Below are 21,076 nucleotides of genomic sequence, written 5' to 3'. Positions count from 1 at the left end.
TATTCAGGGCTCAGAATGCGAGCAGGGGTCTGTAGGGAGAGGAGGGGGGGTCTGTAGGGAGAGGAGGGGCTGTGAGGCAGAGGGATGACGAGGCCACAGGGCCGAGGTGGGGGCGGACAAAGCATGTCAGAGGCTCGGGAAAGCAATCGGGCTGAGCCGGGGCTCCCGGCCGTCGTGGAAGGACCCATCTGATGAAGGTCCGCAGGGCACGAGTTCTGCAGCCTCGAGTCCTCCAGGCAGCGGGGATCTGATGGCTCCCGTGGGAGAGGGACAGTGGGCTACTGCCGGCAGGGAAGCTGCTCCAGGAGGCTGGCGGGTCCCAGGCTCAGGAAACGCAGGGAAGGGCCAGAGGGCAGGGCCCGAGCCACAAAGCCCTGCTTCTCCCCTGCACAACCCCTGCTCTCAAGTGTGAGTACGGTGCTCTCACCCCGGAGGTTCCTTCCTTCCTTCCTTCCTTCCTTCCTTCCTTCCTTCCTTCCTTCCTTCCTTCCTTCCTCCTCCCTTCCTCCCTCGGGTGGGGGGAAGGGGGAGCACACAAGATGGGGAGGGGCAGAGAGAAAAAGAGAGACTGTCCAGCAGGCTTCCGGCCATGGAGCCTGACGAGGGGCTCTGCCTCCCAACCCTGGGATCATGACCTGAGTTGAAATCAAGGGTGGGACACTTGAGCCACCGGGGCCCCCGGGCCCCCTCTTTTCCTTTCTTTTTCCTTTTCTCTTTTCTCTCTTCTCTCCTTCTTTCCTTCCATCCTTTCTTCCTTCCTTTCCTTCCCTCCCTCCCTCCCGCCCCTTCCTTCCTTCCTTCCTTCCTTCCTTCCTTCCTTCCTTCCTTCCTTCCTCCCTCCCTCCCTCCCTCCCTCCCTTCCTTCCTTCGTTCTTCCCTCCCTACCTTCCCTCCCTCCCTCCCTTCCTCAATACTTGTGGAGTGTTACCGCCTACCTACTGGGTGTTGTACAAAGCACTGAAGATTCAGAGGAGGAAATTTGATTCTTGTGGGGAAAGGAAACAAGTAAGAGAACCAAGTGCCATTCAACAGGTGACCGAGTAGAAGTGTGTGTTAGGTTTTAGGGCACCCAGAGCAGGGGCCTCTGATCTATGACAGAGAAAGTATCAATTGAACTCAGCCTGGAAAAATCACAAGGAAGTCATAGGGTGGGGTGGGAGCGCGGGGAGGGGGGAAGCAAATGGGCAGGAGGGGGGCTTCTTTGCTTTGCTTCTGTTGCTTGGGGAAGCTGCATCAAGGCCGTGTGTGCAACAGGGAAGGGCCTTGTGTTCAGAGGTGAGCAGGGCCTTATGTGTCCTGATAAAGAATTTAGATTTGATTCCAAATACTTGGGACGATCCTGAAGGGTATCGCCCAGGAAAATGACATCAGCTTCTTTTGAGAGGCCTCAAAGCTAAGAAGTCAACCATCTCGGGCTCTGGAGCTGGAATGAGACCAGGGTGTTACTCACGGCTCAGCCACATGGTGGCTGTGTGACAAGTTACTCAATCTCCCTAAACCTTGGTTTCTTCTTTGAAATTGAAAACAAAACCCCTACCTTCCTCATAGGTATTACTGTTTTTATTTTCTGAGAATTAAATGAATTCCATCTGTGACATTCTTAACACGGGGCCCGGCACGTAGAAAGCCCTCCACGCCTGACGGCTACTCTTTACCAGCAGGTGCATCCTTATTACTATTGTGAAAGTGGCTTTGGGGAGCGGGGGGTAAGCTGGAGGAAGGGAGACTGCTCAGGACGCCTCTGGAATAATCTAGGGAAGGATATTCTATTTTAATTTTTTGGCCCAGTGCCCAGCTGTCATTCAGAAGGAATAAAAAAAAATGTTTGTGGAATAAATGAAAAGGAAGAGTGAGCAGAATTTAGTGATTGATTAGCTCAGAGGAAGCAGGGGGAGAGTAAAAGACGTGTTCAAGCCTTCAAGCTTGGGTGGCTGCGCAGTTCTGGGGCTGGTGACACAGAGAAGCCCTTTCCCTCCCGTCCGTGGCTCAGCTCTCAGACCGACACAGTCCCCCGCTCCCTCAGTGTCACTCACTAGCTTGGTGATGTGCTGGGCACGTCGGCCACTGTCTTTTTCTGGAATGCCTGTCGTGACCATAATGGAGGCGTATTTGAATTTAAAGACCTTGAATTCTTGAAGTCCCAAGCTCCACTTACAAATGGGTCTTTTTGTTTTTTTAAAGATTGTATTTATTTATTCATGAGACACACACACACACACACACAGAGAGAGAGAGAGAGAGAGAGAGAGAGAGAGAGAGAGGCAGAGACCCAGGCAGAGGGAGAAGCAGGCTCCACGCAGGGAGCCCAACACGGGACTCGATCCCAGGACCCCGGGGTCACACCTGGAACTCACCTCCTGAGCCACTCAGGTGCCCTGACAAATTGGCCTTGAATCCATGTCTCCAGTTGCTCCCAAATTTCCTTTCATCTTTATATCCTGTAGCTGTTTCTGGAAAGACTAGCAGCCTACATGTCTGTGCAGGGGTGTTAATAGAATCCCACAGTTTTACAATTAATACTGTGTCTGAAACAAAATATTCTTATGGCTTCTCAATATTATATAATTGCCATTTATCTCTTATGTAGAGAATTCTATTTTAGGTCCCATGTCACAGACAAACAGACGTCCAAAACTGGCTCGGCTTTTGGCTTTTCTTTTCCTGCTAAATTGGTACTTCTGCTCTAACTCCGAAGACAGTGGAAAAACCTGGGAATTTGGCACGAGATCTTGTTCCAGCCAAGTCATCTGTCCACTGTAAATAACTGATTTTAGTACAAGGTAGGAGGGAGCGGATGGGGCTAAAGCCACGGTTCTCTGGGGGTTTTTGCCCCCTTTCCTTCAGTTTGATTATTCTGACCGCTAAAAAGGCCTTACTGTTTGTCAGAGAACGGGAATTTGGATGTTGTGCTGGGGCTTGGTTAGCCGGGTTCATGCCTCCACCAACACACAGGGAGGTCGGGTTTAGGAAGGGGAGTTGTAATAATAAATGTCTTCTACAGAAACAAGTGACACCTCGTACACGGGCCGGGAGCCGTCTCTACGAGGGAAAGCGGCAGCCTGTGGGTCTGTCCAAACCTGGGCCTGGTGGCTCTTGGGGTCCAGAGTGCACATTTGTGGGAGACAGCGGTGGCAAGTGGGGCGAGGAGAGCCAAGCTCCTGAGGTCCTAGGGTGGGGTCATGAGCATCCCCTAGACCTGGAGGCCAGAGGGAGCCAAGGAGCCCTTCCTGTCCTCCGCACAGTCCCCTGGTCTGTGTCCCTGTGCGCGCCTCAGGAATAGTCCGGGAGAGATGGGAAACGAAATGTCTCTGGGAAAAAGCAGCATTTCAGGTTCTCAGCGTTTTCATCAGCTGCTCTCGTATTTCTCCAGACCGTAAATATATTTTGAAGCCATTAAAAAAAAATCATGTGTAGTGATGAAAAAAGGAGCCCAGGGGTTCTTCCCCAGGTGCCGTTGGTCCAGGAGCAGATATCCGGCCACTTTAGGTCCCCTGTTAACTGCCCCTAGTGGGGGCAAAATGACCCCACTCCACAGAGGAAATCTGTGCTGGGCAGGTGGGGCGAGCAGGGTCCCCGGGGAGCCAGCTTGTGCAGCGGTGGGGCTGCCTGGGGGTCTGGCTCCCGGCGGGGGCGCGGGTGTCCCTGGGGTGGGCAGGTGGGGGGCCCCTGCGGATCCCCGACGGGGGGGGGAACCAGGAAGTGCGGGGGGGCTCCCGGGCCGTGGGGCGCAGCTGGCGGGAGGTTAGGGACTGGCCTAGGGACGCTGCGGGGTGGGCGGTTAGGGATGGGCCTAGGGACGTGCTGTGGGCAGGGGGTTAGGGATGGGCTTAGGGATGCGTTGCCGGCGGGAGGTTAGGGATGGGCTTAGGGACACTGCGGGTTGGGTGGTTAGAGATGGGCCTAGGGACGGGCCTAGGGACGTGCTGCAGGGCGCAGCTAGCGGGAGATTAAGGACGGGCCTAGGGACGTGCTGGTGGCGGGCAGTTAGGGACGGCCTAGGGACGCTGCTGGGTGGGCGTTAGGGACGGGCCTAGGGACGGGCCTAGCAACGTGCTGCAGGCGGGCAGTTAGGTACGGGCTTAGGGACGTAGTGCGGGTGCACTGCTAGCGGGAGGTTAGGGACGGGCCTAGGGACGTGCTGCTGGCGGGCAGTTAGGGACGGGCTTAGGGACGCGCTGCGGGGTGCAGCTGGCGGGAGGTTAGGGACGGGCCTAGGGACGCGCTGCGGGCGGGGGTTAGGGACGGGCTTAGGAACGCGCTGCGGGCGGGGCGGGCGGAGGGCGGGCCCACCTGTTGCGCCCGCGGACCGGCAGGGCGCAGGCGAGGGGGCTCCTCCGTCCGTCCGCAGGGGCCGCCCCGTGCCAGGTTTGCTGCGAGCAGCCTCGCCCCGGGCGGCGGCAGGTGCGCCCGCGGACCGAGCAGGGCCCTGCAGCCCTGCGAGGGGCTCCGCAGGGCGGGGGAGCAGCCATGGGCGGCACCTGCGTGCGGCTGTGCGCGCACCTGCGGCGCTGGCTGCCCTGCGCGGGCCGCGAGCCCGAGAAGCCGCTGGTGATCGGGAACCCGGGGGCCCGCGCCCGCCCCGACGCCGCCCCGACGCGGGGTCCGCAGCCCGGCGGCGGCCGCTACTTCGTGGCGCTGTTCGATTACCGGGCCCGCACGGCGGAGGACCTGAGCTTCCGCGCCGGCGAGCGGCTGCAGGTGCTGGACGCGTCCCTGGAGGGCTGGTGGCTGGCCCGGCGGCTGGACGGGCGCGGCGCGGGGCGGCCGCAGGGCTACGTGCCCTCCAACTACCTGGCGGAGGACCGGAGCCTGCAGGCGGAGCCGTGAGTACGCGGGCGGGCGGGGGGGGGGGGGGGAGGGGGGTGGGGGAGGGGAGGGGGGAGGGGGGCGCACCTGCCCGCAGGCGGAGCCGTGAGTACGCGGGCGGGGGAGGGGGATAGGGGAGGGGGAGCACCTGCGGGCAGGTCGGGCCCTGAGTACGCGGCGGGGGAGGGGGAAAGGGGAGGGGGCGCACCTGCCCGCAGGCGGAGCCGTGAGTACGCGGGCAGGGGGAGGGGGAGCGCACCTGCCGGCAGATGAGCAGTGAGTACGCGGGCAGGAGCAGGGTCGGGGCCAGTGGGGATGACGGCCTGGCCCTCACAGGGGCGCCGCAGGCCTCCCTCAAGTCACACTGTCAAAGCCAAGTCCAGCTCTCTGGGTCTGGAGACCTCTGAAGCTCCAGCCCCTGCCCACCTGGGCACCCACAGGGCCCGCGAGCGCCCTGGCCCACCTGGGCACCCACAGGGCCCGCGAGCGCCCTGGCCCACCTGGGCACCCACAGGGCCTGCGAGCACCCGGGGTGCTAAGTTTTCACTGCCCCTTCCCGGTGCGACCGCGCCCAGACCTCGTCCTGGGAGCGCAGGTGGGGACTCGCGCCCCCACCAGTGATGCGCTCGAGGTCATCATGGTCACAGGCTGGCAGCGCCAGGTACTTAGGAGGTTCCACCAAGAAGGACGATATGACGGCCGCGTCCCCCAGGGGCTGGTGAAGAAATCCCTGAGAACCGTGGTGGCCGCGCAGAGGAAGGCTGGACGCCCTTGTCCCCTCACCATCGGGCCGATGCGGGGCCTGGCTGTGTGGTCCTGCGAGCGGGAGACGGGGGCTGCGCTCCTGGCAGGTGGACGTGAAGGAGGTGCAGCCCGGCCGACGGCGGACACGAGGTTCAGCAGGAGCAGGAGCAGGAGCAAGTGGGGACCGACTGGCCCCGACCCTGCTCTTGCCGGTTCCAGCGAGACCCAAGGCCGGGAAGGGCGCTCAGGACCCATTTTACAGATGGACCCTCAGTAGAGGAAAGACGCCCGGGGGGCCCGGGGGTTCTCACAGCGCTCCCCTTTCTAGGAGGGCCGCGCCATCCGCTCCTTGCCCAGGAGTAAAACGGCAAGGAGGTGCCTTTGGGGCAGCACTGCCGCTGTCCAGACCCAAATACAAATCCGAGCAAGCCGGGTAATCGCGGAGATTCCTTCCAACCCCAGGCCTTCTTTTGTACATAAGTGGAAATGAGTTGAAATCTAGACTTCTGGTGAGTGGACTTGTTCTCAAATGCCACAATCATATGTGTAAACATTTGTTTTCTGGGATAATCTATAGGAAATACCTTATTCTTTTTTTTTTAAAAAAAGATTTTATTGGGGGTCGGGGAAGGATCTCAAGATGGCTGGGCGAAAAGTTGCTCTAAAAACCATTGACTGGGTCGCTTTTGGGGAGATCATACCCCGAAACCAGAAGGCCATTGCCAACTCCCTGAAATCCTGGAATGAGATGCTTGCCTCCAGGTTGGCTGCTCTTCCTGAGAAACCACCTGCTGTCGACTGGGCTTACTACAAGGCCAATGTGGCAGAGGCCGGCTTGGTAGATGACTTTGAGAAGAAGTTTAATGCCCTGAAGGTTCCTGTGCCAGAGGATAAATACACTGTCCAGGTGGATGCTGGGGAAAAAGAAGATGTGAAAAGCTGTGCTGAGTTTCTGTCTCTCTCAAAGGCCAGGATTGAAGAATATGAAAAAGAGCTGGAGAGGACGAAGAACATAATACATCTGATCAGATGACCATTGAGGACCTGAATGAAGTCTTCCCAGAAACCAAATTAGACAAGAAGAAATATCCCTATGGGCCTCACAAGCCAATTGAAAATTTATAAACTTGAGTTGAGGAGAAAGCCCCGGCCCTCATATTATAAACATTGGACATTAAAAATAATGATGCGGTGTAAAAAAAAAGATTTTATTTATTCATGAGAGACAGAGACACAGAGAGAGGCAGAGACACAGGCGGAGGGAGAAGCAGGCTCCATGCAGGGACTCGATGTGGGACTCGATCCCGGCTCCCCGGGGTCACGCCCTGGGCCGAGGGCAGGAGTTTAACTGCTCAGCCACCCAGGGGTCCCAGGAAATACCTATTCCCTGAGCGCTTACTTTATGTTCTTACTCCTCCATGTTTAGGGTGCAGTAGGTCCGGCGTTAGGTACGCTCGATGTTCGGCAGCCCCTGTGCATTCTGCACAAAGGAAGACCAGAATATCAAGGGCAGAGTCTTGAACTCGTAATCTACCAATATTCTTATCATTCCGTCTTTCATTCATCATGACTCGGGCACTCTTTAATCCTCACCCCCGATTTCCCGCATCCCCCCACCCACATCCCCTCTGGTAGCCGTGTTGGCTCTCTAGTTAAGAATCTGTTTGCTGGTCTTACTCTCTCTCTTTCCCTTTGTTCATTTGTTTCTTGAATTTCACATATGAGATCACATGGTGTCTGTCTTTCTCTGACTTACTGATTTCTCTTCCCTTTATACTCTCTGGCTCCATCCATGTTGCAAATGGCAAGATTTCATTCTTTTACGACTGTATCATATTCCATTATCTATCTATCCATCCATCCATCCATCATCTATCTTGCTATCTGCGTAGATCTCTCTCTCTCTCTCTCTCCCTCTCTCTCTCTCTCGTCTATCTGTATCAGATCTTTATCCATTCATCTACCAATGGACACTTGGGCAGCTTCCATAGTTGGGCTATTGTGAATAATCCTCCAATAAACATACAGTTGCATGTATCCCTTTGAATTAGTGTTTTGGTATTTTTTTTTTTTTAGTAAATATGCAGTTGTGTGATTACTGGATTACAGGATGGTTTTATTTTTGTTTGAGGAAGCTCCGTACTGTTTTCCTCTGTGGCTGCACCAGTTTGCATCCCCACTAACAGTGCACAAGTGTTCCTTTTTCTCCACATTCTAGCCCCCATTTGTTGTTTCTTGTGTTTTTGGTTTTAGCCATTCTCAAGGTGCGAGGTGATAGCTCATTATAGTTGTGATTTGCGTTTCCCTGATGATGAGGGATATGGAGCATCTTTTCATGAGTCTCTTGGCTCTGGAAGGTCTTTGTAGAAATGTCTGCTTATATCTTCTGCCCTTTTTTTAAATTGGGTTATTTGTTTTTTTTGGGGTATTAAGTTGTATCAGTTCATTATATATTTTTGATACCAACCCTTTGTTAGATATTATTTCCAAACATCTTCTCCCATTCATGGGTTGCATTTTAGTTGTGATTGTTTCTTTCTCTGTGCTGAAACTATTTATTTTGATGTAGTCCCAATAGGTTAGTTTTGCTTTTATTTCTTGCTTCAGGAGACAGAGCTAGAAAAATGTTGTGAGGACCAATGTCAGAGGGATTACTGCCTTCCTTGTTTCCTCTTGGAATTGGTTCTCAGCGGTGTTTCCGTGTGTCACTACCAACCTGTATCTCTATATCGGGCTCCCCTTGGGATCTTCACATCCACTGGCATAAAAGCTCGATGCCCAGAAGATGTTGGTCAGCCTGGGTTATTTCTTTTCATTTAAGTGTACACGATGGCCGTCATCTATGAACCTAGGTTCTCAAAGAGGGTTCTTGCCACCAAATGGCTAAATTCTTTTTTTTTAACATTTCTTTTTTTTTAATTTTTATTTATTTATGATAGTCACACAGACAGAGAGAGAGAGAGAGAGAGGCAGAGACACAGGCAGAGAGAGAAGCAGGCTCCATGCACCGGGAGCCCAACGTGGGACTCGACCCCGGGTCTCCAGGATCGCGCCCTGGGCCAAAGGCAGGAGCCAAACCGCTGCGCCACCCAGGGATCCCCAAATGGCTAAATTCTTCAATAGTTCCAGTGCAGGTAGCTGCAGCCTCATAATTCCAGGCCATTTCAAGGGGTAGTGATTTAAACTTAGCGGGTAAGCAGTGAACAGTCTCCTGAGTGAAGGGTATCCACGTGGCCCACTCACAGCCTTCGTAGCCGGGGAGCTACACAAAGATGGCTTTTTAATGTCTTTCTTCATTGAATTTTTCAAAGTTGCATTTCATAGTTTTTTAAATACTGTGGAAGTTAACGTGGTTTATTTTACAGTGAGCTCTGTGTATAGTGTTGAGTAAAGGCGATTGTTTATATTTACATGTGTGGGATGAGAGGTAATGGGAAACCGGTGAAAACTGAGTCATCTAACTCCTAATCAGACTAGTTTAATGCAGCGCATGTTAGTATTTATCTGTTTGTGTTTTTATTCTTGACTTGCCCGAATGAGAAAACAGTGCAGATACTTCTGGAGTTATCAGTGCCAGGGCAAATCAGTTGAAGGTTTTAGCATTTTTTTGTTTGTTTTTAATACAAGAAGTAGAGATGTTAAAAAAAAAACGAGAACTATACTATTGTGAAAAGATAAAGCAATCTAGTACTTGATTGTTATTCCACCTTGAAATGCTTTATATTTTCTACATATCTTGCATTAAGTGATGTAATAAAACCATTCTTTTTTTTTTAAAGATTTTATTTATTTATTCATGAGACACACACACAGAGAGAGAGGCAGAAACACAGGGAGGAGAAACACATGCAGGGAGCCCGACGCAGGACTCGATCTTGGGTCTCCAGGACCACACCCTGGGTCGAAGGCAGCACTAAACCGCTGAGCCACCCAGGCTGCCCTAAAACCATTCTTAATGACTATTTCTAAGAAAAATTATTGTATTTGCCTTAATTTTGATTTGAATTCCTAGATACTTTCATAGATGAGTGCTAGTCTTCAACATCTTCGACATGAAATTTCTCAGAACCCTTGCTCTCAGAGTCTGGTTACTCAGAACTCCTTTTATGTTTCTTATGCCCAGTGGTTTATTCATTCATTCATTCATTCATTCATTCATTCATGAGAGACAGAGAGAGAGAGAGAGGGGCAGAGACATAGGCAGAGGGAGAAGCAGGCTCTATGCAGGGAGCCCAACGTGGGACTCGATCCCGGGTCTCCAGGATCACACCCAGGGCCGCAGGCGGCACCAAACCCCTGCACCACAGGGGCTGCCCTATACCCGGCATTTTTAGAGACAAAGTTCACCCAGAAAATAATGGTATGGAGATTACATATAAATCGTGGAGGCAAGAACAACAGCTTTAAATTCCATGTTTTTACTGTACAAAAAAGATTTAACTAATGCAACGTAGCGATGAAAAGCAAACTGATCAGCAATTGTACAGTTTGCACGTAGCAAATCATTTATCTACAAAGCGTTTAAAAAGTTCTGTGCCTAATTGTCTAAGTGTGCTTTAGGTGGTGCTCACACACTTTATACCACATTAAACTAGGGACGCATTCAGTGGGAAGCTTTTTCTCCTCTTCCCATCACCGCATAAAGGCAGATTATTTCCAAGTCCTCTCCTATTCACCATTTTATAAACTGCATTAAAAATATTTGCACCTTGTAATTTTGTTGGTAGTTTATGCTATGAAATAAAAGTGTTAGAATTTTATGACGTATAAAGGTAATGGAATTTCTCCCCATCTGCTTAGGGCATAGTTTCCTAATTGTGCTCCCCTTTAATATGTCAAACTAGAGTTCTGTCAAAATTTTATCTAACCTAAGGTCATTGCCATTGTCTGGCTGGAGGAAAGTAGGATTGAGAAATAAAGTGATATATTCTCAGGATGAGAATTCTTTCACCCCCACCATTTAAAATAGGATCGGAGCTTCAGGATTTGGTGAATACTGCTGAATTTAAGAACTACCCAATACGAGGTGGACAGAGTGTTCCTAGTGACCTTCAAACTTGGGGTCAGTAGACTTCTTTCCCAGGCGGGAAGTGAAACCACCTTATGAATCTTATTAGTGAATAATGTAGTTTAAAAATTAAAACTATTATTAATGCATAAATAAAAGCATCAGAATATATATATATATTAGTTGAGTACGACTGACATACAATGTGACGTTAGTTGCGGGTGTGCAACGTCGTGATTCACGGGTATATGTCACGCTGTTGACCGCAGGTGCGGCTACCATCCGGCCCCCGTGTCGCTATCAAAACACCATTGGCCGTATTTCCCACGCTGCGCCCTTTATCGCTGTAACGTATTCATTGCACAACTGGAAGCCTGTATCTCCCCCTCCCTTCCATCCATTTTGCCCAAACCCATCCTCGTCCCTCAGTTTGTTCTCTGTTTGTATAGGTCTGATTCTGCTTTTTGTCTACTAATTTGTTTTTTTTGTTTCTTTAGATTTCACTTATGAGTGGAATCATATGGTATTTGTCTTTCTTAGCCTGGCTTATTTCACGTAGCCTATTACCCTCTAGGTCCATCCGTGTCTCAGATGGCATGATCTCACTTTTTTTTTATGACTGTGTAATATTCACACACACACACACACACACACACAGACACCCCACATCTTCCTTATCTGTTCGTCTACTGATGGACACTTAGGTTGCCTCCGTGTCTTGGTTATTGTGAGATGATGCTGCACTGAACACAGGGTGCATATGTCTTTTCAAATGAGGGTTTTCATTTTATTTGGGTAAATACCCATGAGTGGAATGTTTTGATCATATAATATTTCTATTTTTAAATTTTTTGAGGAACTAAAAAAAAAACTTTTTTTTTTTGAGGAACTTCCACTCTACTTTCCCCAGCGGCCGTACCAAAGGCGTCGGTATATTCACAAACCAATCTGACGTGTCCACTTCGAGTAGTTTAAATCACTAGCAAATCACCTACAGGCGATCATCCTACATGGGACAGGCGCAGCCTTCTATGCAATAAAATAGGACTGACTCTTGTTAAGCAACTCTTATGAGCTGTCTCCTGGGTCTGGAGGCTCCCAAGAGAAAAATAAACAAGGTTTTGCCCCAATTAACCACCTGATTATCAGCTCAGAAAATTCCCTTTGGAGTCTCCAGCTCTCAGTGCTGCAGTGCGATACTGCTCTGCTGCAAATCAAAATCAGAGCAATCTTTGGGTTCTTCTGCTGGATATTTTAAGTAGGTCAAAATGTTGGTGGCATAGAATTTTAATTGAGATATGACGCTACTTACCCTTTTTCTGTGCTCATGAACACAGGCCATGGGACCAGATGATCTAGATTTGCGTCTGGCTCTGTCATGGCTTAGCTGTGTGAACCTGAGCAAATTATTTGACCCCTCTGCCTCAGTTTCTCATATGTAAAAGAGGAATAAAAGTGATGCCTATCTTGTAGGGTCATTATGTGACAAAAATGAGATTATTTGTGGGAAAAGCGCGCACCACAGAGAATCTGACGCGTAGGGAGGGCTTCATGAATGGTACCTGTTATTGAGTCGTGTGGCTCCCCATTTACTTCTATCTAAATAGATCATGCTTTGTGCATCCCGGCTGAGGCCTCAGCTCAGAAGATTTCTTTCCCTGGAAAGGGGTTTCACACGCTGAGCGTCTTTCGCTCTCCCTCCGGCGACCTTAGGCTTCGTGTGGGCGCGCTGTGCGGCTGCAGTCCTCTCCCTCCTCTTTTCTGGCCAACTCTCCCTCATCTTCAGGCTCACCCTGTTTGTTCCTCTCTCTCTGAAGCCTTTCTCGACTTTCTGGACTAGGTTCGGTGTTCCTGTTTAGAACCTTTAACATCCTTTATGGTCATTGCTTATCTATTTTCTGTAAGTCCATAAGCCGTTGGGGGGGTGGGGTGGGTAGAGAAGCCATTGCCCTGGGCCCTGAGCTTGGTGCAGCGCCTGTGCATGAGGATCACTCCTACCTGTTGGTTGGGCAAACGAGTAATTCAATAAATGTTTGCTTATCTGCAAATCTCAGATATTTTCAAGAGTAGCTGACAAAGCCAACCTTTTTTTTTTTTTAAACAGTTCCTCTCTGAATTGTTTTTTTACCTACCAGAAATATCTAATGAGTTTCTAAAGGCAAAGGGCATTTTGCATTTTTTTCTCAATGAATTGTTCATGTCTTAATTTTTGATTAAACTCATAGTCATAATAGCATAATTTCCAGGTCCCAGAAATTAGTGGCTCTAATCCACTACTGGGGAAAAAATATGCTTAGGGTTCACAGATTGCTGTGAATATTATCCATAATGTAGAATGAATATCAAGCTGGAAACAGATTGTGAATCCTATTGAAATGGTATTTAAAAATCACATACATACGCATTAAACTATATTATGGTTATATTTAGAGTGAAGAATTATTGGCTTGGGCTTTTAAATGGACAGAAAACCAAAACCCAATTTACAAAATTAATGTCATGGGCCAGACTTATAATTTCAGTTTTTATGCTTAACATACATAATTTCAAACTATTATGTATATGAAATATTTTTCAGATTGTGCACACTGAAAGTTTGATGCTTTTACTGAATATTAATAGATTTTCACTGTCACATTCTAAAACATTACCAAACACAATAATTGTATGTTCTTTTTACTAGTTTTCTTACTAATTAGCTGCTAATTTCTCTGCAGCATTTTCTGACTCCCATTTTTAATGGGGGTTCTTCACACTTGTTAGCACTGGAAAGATGGGCCAATTTTTCTGGGAGAAGGTCGTTATATAGATTGATGGTAGCTTGGCTGGTATTTTAGATCTCCTCATGGCTGTTTTCCTGACGCCTGCAACTTTAGTATTAGTTTATGTGGATTATTTTGAAGATTAACGTAATAAAAATTTTAAACTATATAGATGCGAATGTAGATCATGTGATCTGTAGTATATGCCTTCATGCTTATTTGACTAATTTCAGATGCCATATAGACTGTGCCTTGTGTATGATCTTTTTGTCATGATGTCATTTTTTTCTACAAACTTTTTCTATTAGATTTTCTCTTAAAAATTGAATTAGTTTTAGTGTTATATTCTTTAAGTTTTTATTTGTCTTCTTTTTTATTCATATGCATATTTTGTAATGCCTTTAAATTCAGACTAAATTTCTCAATTGGGGATTTTTTTCATGAATTTTGTGCCTTTTGAAGGGTAAAATGAGAATGCAATTCAAGAAGTGCTAAAGCTAAGAACTTTTGTAATTCAAGAACTTCTATCACTAAGAACTTTTAAAATTTATATTAGGTATCTATTTTGAAAGACATTTAGAGTCTTACATCAAAATAAATATTTCCATTAACACAAATGTTGCATACCACATTGGCAGCATGATTTAGACGATTCAGAAGAATCCCATATGGTTCCTATGAAAGGCCAGTATTGTTGGTAGATTTAAAGTCACTCTGATGGGAGCACCTGGGTGGCTCAGAGGTTGAGCGTCTGCCCTCGGCTCAGGGCGTGACCCTGGGGTCCTGGGATCGAATTCCGCATCGGGCTCCCCGCAGGGAGCCTGCTTCTCCCTCTGCCTGTGTCTCTGCCTCTCTCTTTCTCTCTCTCTCTCTGTCTCTCATGAATAAATAAATAAATAAATTCTTAAAAAAATAAAGTCACTCTGATGCTATTCCAATCTCACATACATCTTTTTTTTTCTATTTCTGAATATTGATCAATTTTGACATACCAAGATTCTCATTATAGGAGGGACTTATCTGGGGGGCCTAGGCTGTCTCAGTCAGAAAAGCACACAACCCTTGACCTTGGGGTTGTGAGTTTGAGCTCAACATTAGGTGTGGAGTTTACTAAAAATAATAAGTAAATAAACTTAAATATAGGAGGGACATATCCCTGCAAGCCTCAGAATTGTGCTGCTTGAAAAGCCACTTCTAGGAAGTCATCTCTGGAGGATGCCTGTGTTATATCTATGATGGATGACTCAGGATACTTTCTCCAGAATCTTCTCAGCATTTCTAGTCATTGACTTTTTATATAGTGGGACACATCAAAATGAATCAGACAGTGCTTCTTCTCCAGAGATTTTCAACAATCTCTGGAGGTAAGACAAATAAATCAAGAATGTATGTCAGTGCCCGCCAGCCAAAGACCACCAGGAATACGCCTGTGCTGATATACTGCTCATTGTGGGGAAGGAGAACACAGCAGGACCAACAGTGGACATCTTAGTAAGAGCATGTTAGAAAGGATGCATCATAGAGTTTGGGGGTGTAATTTTGGGGAGGACTTTTTTATTTTTATTATTTTTAAATATTGCATTTATTTATTCATGAGAGACACACAGAGAGAGGCAGAGACACAGGCAGAGGGAGAAGCAGGCTCCCTGCAAGGAGCCAGATGCAGGACTCGATCCCAGGACCCCGGGGTCATGCCCTGGGCTGAAGGCAGACGCTGAACCGCTGAGCCTCCCAGGTGACCCTTGGGGAGGATTTAAAGAAGCAAGGCTTCACCCTGGATTGACTGCTGTCAGAAAGGGGGGATAACTGTACAATTGGGTATTTTAATACATTTTGATGAGAAGGAGGGAAGACTAGTTCAAGATTAAGGCTGTAATTAATTGGTAGGGAAACAACAGTCGCTCGTGGTAGCCAAGATAAGTGGATGTTTGGTCATTTTTGTGGTCAGATAGTGTCCACGTTGTTGTGGGTATTCAGGTATGATTAAAAGTGATCTGATCTTGTTTTCGACTTGCTCCATCATGGTCACAGAGTGGCCTCATCTGGTGTTGGTGTTCTTTGAGGTTGTTTGTGTTCAACAGGAGGACAGCAAGACCTAGTCATAGTGCACGGCCAGCTCTTGGATGTCAGGGGCTGTTTTTCTCAGCTAGCGTAAGATAGGTGCTGATAAATGCAGTAAGAGTAGCGCAAACTGTCATGTGGCATGCACTTAAAAAATTATTACTTAATGATTCGATGAAGAAACAAATACAAAGATCAGTCCTGGTTTGGGAAAAATCATACGTTTCTTTCAGGGTTCAGCTCATAAGGCCCACCCTCTTCTAAGAAGGTTTTTCTAACCGTCGTTGGAAGAATTCATAATTTGTTTTTCATATGATTTTGTATTTCTTGTTAATAGGTCGATGGATATAAAGATGGAATTTTCCGAAAAAAAGATGGAATTTTCAATTTTGAAGGCATTCACACAGAGGTGTTATTAGATGTTACAGGAATAAGAATTGCAGAATATCGTAGACTTCACGAGGATTATAAGAACCATACAGCGTGAGTCTAAGAAATAGGAGAAGGGGCCAAAGATCAGCTCTTTAGAAATGCCCTTATTTTAGGTGAGCAAGCGCAGTGTGCAGATCACAGTAATGGCCCTGTTTGTTCACACCTCCTTGTGTCCACGCACTTTGGAGGTCTCCTCCCACCCAAACTCTCAGTTTGGCCAACTGACCTGTTTTGGCCAATGGAACAATGGTAAATGTGACAAAAACAGAGATTGAAAAGCGCTTGTGCATTGGGACTTGCTTTCTTCCTGTTTTTGCAGTTCTGCAAGTACCATGAGAAAACACCCGAGCAGACCCCTTGGATGATGAGAGACCGTGTGAAGAGAGGTATTCCTTGTCCCAACCGACTCTCCCGTTGACCGGAGAGTCATGGTCAAACCCGGCTAAGATCAACAGGGCTCATCCCAGATCATTCACCTTCAGATTTGTGAGTTAATTGAATAGTGTTTTGAAGCAAAACCTAACAAATACAAGGAAGAAGAAGAGCCACTGCAAGAAAACAGCGAAGAATTCGTGAAAGTAGAACAAAAACAAAGAGCATATTTTTCAAAATAAGAAGATAGAATGTCAAGGAGATTTTTGGGTCAAATGCCAAAGAAAGACCAGAGTAATGAAAAAGAGGTAAAAAGTATTAGAATTTCCTGGAGATTACTGATGACACTAAAAAGCAGTTTCATGAAGTGATTATGGACGATGTCATGAGGTAAAGAGAGTTTAACGAGGAGCTTCATGTTTCATCCAGGGCTCTGCCTTGGGAAGGTTGGACTGAGCTGAGCCATAGGAAACAGTATTGTAGACAGGGCTCTAGACTTGGGATTGGGGCCATCCTGACGCTCAGCTAAAGGAAAACAAAATCAAAAGAGGCAGTTGGGTGGGTTGGGATATCTGACATTTGGAGTTTGGGCTAGAGCAGGAATAGGTTGAGGGTTCATTTTTAGCAAAGTCAGTTCGATTGTCCCAAAATTGTTGGAAAAATTAACGAGTTTTTCTCTTTGGTACTATACTCCCAAGTTTTGGGGTCATGTAGGAGGATTGAACTCAGTCACTCGAACAGCTGCTTAAAAATACTTCAATACTTAATTATATGCCTTGCATCTACATTTTTATTTAATTTTAGATTCTTTTTGCATCTACACTTTTAGTACTTGTTTTCTGCGGTAGAGTAGTAGTACTGTTTTACAAAATAAAAAGAATGCACTCAGATCCATCTATTCCAAAATGCAATACATGGACCTCTTTGCATTCTCCTAGGAGATAGATGGGAGTGGCTTACGTGAGCCTCGACTGTCTTCTCTGGTCTGCTGCAGTTAAAGGATATTCTTCTCTTGTAGCTTTAGGCTGTTCTAATACGGCGAGTACGGTGATATTTCAGATAAAAGCAATACAGAAGTGACTCAATATCTTGTATCTGTATTATGCAATAGTTTATTGGAAGTCAGGCAGATACTGGTTTTGTTGCTGAATCACTTTGAACCCTGTGCTCTTATCAAAAGCCTCGCTTCAGGAAGCAGTCGTTTAACAAAATAGAAAGTCATGGTATTGGTTTCGTTAGTCCTGGTAAAGTGGTAGAAAGCAAAATAGTTTCATAATAATTAGTGAAGATCAAAGAATCCCGACAGGTGGTTTTTCACTTATGATCACTTTGGTGCTTGATGAAACTCCTGATACCTTTTAAAGCATAATTGCCCATTTTCCAAAATATTCTAGTTTATTAATGGCTTTAAAAACCTTATTCTTTTAAAAAACGTGTTTCATAACTACAAATAATATGTGCAGGTTGAAGGTAAATCATAAAGCATAATGATCAATGAACCATTGATATTTGGAATCCATATAACCAGCTAGCCCGTGACTGAGGCTACTACTACTAATGGCCCTATGAGTTCCTCCCCTGCGCCATCCCCAGAGTAAAACCTTTTTTCCTGGGAAATGTTGATCGCAACTCAGTTTCTAATAGCAAAAGATTAGAATCGCTCCGAGTGCCTATTACTAGGAAGGGATAATTTGTGGTTTATTACTCCGTGGAATACTATACGATAGCGAAAATGATGAATTGAGTGGCATACAACAGCAGGGATGGATTGTGGAAGCATAATGTCGAGCGAAAAGAAGATTTCAAGAGATTGCATATAATATGATTCTATTTTATGAACTCTACAAATAAGGGAAACCAAATAATATATTGTTTGAGTAGGCACACATGTTAGTAAACTATAAAACAGAGTAGGGGAACGATAAGCAGTAGCTATCTGATTTACTCATCTAAGGACCATAAATTCTATACTCCTGTAGGGCACTTAAATGATTAGAAGTCACTTGTGTCATGAGAAACTAAGGGTGGCAGAAATGCTGGCCAAAAGGTCACGTACAAATATTGTGATTGAACATATACAGTTCATGATGTTACCTTCCTCATAAAACTACTTTCATCGGATTATCCTTTAATATTACCCTCCTAACAGCATACATAAGATAGGAAAACACACAACTTTTGCAATTTCTATTGTCCTTATCCACTATGACTTTTAAGATGCCCGTCCCCCAAATTTCAATGACAATAATCCTTAACCTTCAAGAGACAGACTTGAGACAGTCTGCGAATCTTCTGAAACTGCATGTAAAGTTTATGCAATGTAGATTTGTGCATTTTTTTTTAGGATAAGGGGTTATAGGCTTTATGATATTCTAAAAGGAACCATGTAAAAACTGTGTAGGAACCTGTGTTACCAAATTAGCATAGGCAAAGGTTGTTTCTCTTGGAACATTATTTACTTCCTTATAGCAGATAATAAGAATTTTATTATACATCACATTTCTTTTAATTGTTAGGTACTGAGAAGCTCAGAGTTCAGTTAAATGCTTGTTTACAATAACCAGTTTTGACCTTAAGTCTGGCTTATTTTTTTCCTTCTCTCTCTCTCTCTCTCTCTTTTTTTTTTGAGTCCTTTTTTGTTCTTATTTTATAGAATCAATGCTGAATTTTATAAGAGTCTGTTATTATAACCTACTTTAATACATGCATAATAATTATAATTCTAGGCATGTTTCACATTTTAAAATCTCAAATTAGAAAGAAAAAGTGATTTTATATCTTTATATATTGAAGAATACATTTTTAAACTGTCTTTCTGAGCTTGATTGAGGGACTAATTCTAAGGCAAAGATGACAAGTTGTTGGGTAGAATACAATCAGCGGTTGTTGGCCAAGACCCTACCCGGCCTCCTTTACGGGCCCCCAGTTTCTTTCCCTGGTTCTAACCCTGGCTGGTGCTGTCCCCTGCCCCTTACCTGGTTTGTGGCCCTGCTCAGTTTCAGTCGGGCCTACGTCACTGTTTGCTGGAGAATTTGACACAACCTCCCTGGCCTTCCTCCTGGTCCCTGGGATCGCGAGCATTGTGCGTATTCATTGTGGTTATCTCATGATCTGCAGTGGGGCAGGAGAGGATCCTCGGTAGGGGCTTCAGCCCCGTGTCAGACCCACGTGCGTTTGAGGAGAAATGCACAAAGGAACGAAGACAAGGATTGAAACAAAGGGAAGGGGGGGAGTCGGTGGTTCAAAGTGTGGGTAAAAGGGGGCAGATGGGGGCGCCTGGGGGCTCAGCGGTTGGTTGAGCATCTGCCTTGGGCTCAGGGCGTGACCCTGGGGTCCCGGGATCGAGTCCCGCATCGGGCTCCCCGCAGGGAGCCTGCTTCTCCCTCTGCCCATGTCTCTGCCTCTCTCTGTGTCTCTCATGGGTCAATAAATAAAATCTCTTAATAAAAAGAAAGGGCAGGTGAATTTTTAATAAACGTCAGAAAAGACGTGAGGAACAAACAGAAGATCCCATAAGCAAAAATGAAAGAATACGATGCTGGTGTTGGAGGAACTTGAAGTGAGGCTGGGAGAAAGCAGGATAAGAAAGGAGATGGGTGAGGAGCTAGATAAGAGCTGGGCTCGGTGTGCAGCTGAGGGGGGACAGATGAGGGTGCCTTGCTACGAACCGAAATAAGTCGGACAGGTATGGGCGGGGGGGGGGCAACTCATGATTCCAGGCTTATATTATTTTAAGAAACTATCCCTGGGCTTTTACGTTTGCGTTACATAAACATTCATACTAAGGAGACCATGACAAGATGCGGTTTTCCAGCTCCGGCGCTGCTTTCGGGTCCGCAGCGTGAAAAACCAGATGCTGATTATTGTCGAAGAAGGTGAACTACATCCTTTTCGTCTGTGTCTACCTCCTTTTTGCCATCCAGTGACATACCATGCTTCGGCGTTGGTGATCTTTCACAGAGTGCACAGAAGGCCACCCACAAACACGCGTCCACTGTTCGGGAAGTGAGACCCAGTAAGTGACTCGCGGGGCCTGAGGATGACTCGACCTCCTACACTGTGTGCAAATCGCGCGGAGCAACCTTGGTGGTAGTGTGGGAAGTGTCCACCTTGGTGGTAGTGTGGGAAGTGTCCACCTTGGTGGTAGTGTGGGAAGTCTTTAACGTTAGTCACTGGAAAGCTGACTGCACGGGCAGGGCGGTGAAACTAAAGACTTTTAGGGAATTAGAGGAAGCTAATCACTTTGCTTGGCTCCCAGCGATTAAGAAAGTCTCGCAAACAAAGTACTGACACACTTGGGTGTGCTCCATTTTCCCTTCGGGAAGCCTGAAGGTTTTGTCGTTCGTTGATTTAAGAGTCAAAGAAAAGGCTTTTAATAACAATAACTCTTTTTTTTTTCTGATGACATGTTCACACGCAGAATACGAAATTGCTTTTGGGGGAGTTAGAAGGATAAACAAGTGAACGTATACAGAGGAAGGCTTCTGCAAGCTTCTCCCCGGTTCTGGTGAGGACTCTTCCTGGGACACAGTTCACTGATTTTGCTCACCTTACCTATACATTTACATTTATTTTTATTTTTATTTTTATTTATTTTTATTTTTTTTTATTTACAATAGTCATACAGAGAGAGAGAGAGGCAGAGACACAGGCAGAGGGAGAAGCAGGCTCCATGCACCGGGAGCCCAACGTGGGATTCGATCCCGGGGTCTCCAGGATCGCGCCCTGGGCCAAAGGCAGGCGCCAAACCATTGCGCCACCCAGGGATCCCTACATTTACATTTAAAGTTAAGTGGACGGGTATTTATCGTGTAGAGCGATTGCATTCATTAAAGGAACAAAATGCAATTTTTTTTTAAATCTCTTTCGAAGGAATATTTTTCAGTTTGAT

At 46.7% G+C, this 21,076-nt stretch overlaps 1 protein-coding gene across 1 annotated transcript in view; it reads left to right on the top strand.

The window, feature by feature from the left end:
• The first annotated feature begins 4,467 nt into the window (after window positions 1-4,467).
• Window positions 4,468-21,076, top strand: part of FRK (fyn related Src family tyrosine kinase) — a 96,799-nt gene continuing 80,190 nt past the window's right edge. The window contains exon 1 of the mRNA XM_055329637.1: window positions 4,468-4,823. Coding sequence (XP_055185612.1) covers window positions 4,468-4,823 — 356 coding nt within the window. The remainder of the gene's footprint in view (window positions 4,824-21,076) is intronic.

This window comes from Nyctereutes procyonoides, unplaced genomic scaffold, assembly GCF_905146905.1.
Source record: "Nyctereutes procyonoides isolate TBG_1078 unplaced genomic scaffold, NYPRO_anot_genome, whole genome shotgun sequence".
NCBI lineage: Eukaryota > Metazoa > Chordata > Mammalia > Carnivora > Canidae > Nyctereutes > Nyctereutes procyonoides.
The sequence above is the reverse complement of the archived record's forward strand: the minus strand, read 5'-3'. Positions and strand labels throughout refer to the sequence as shown.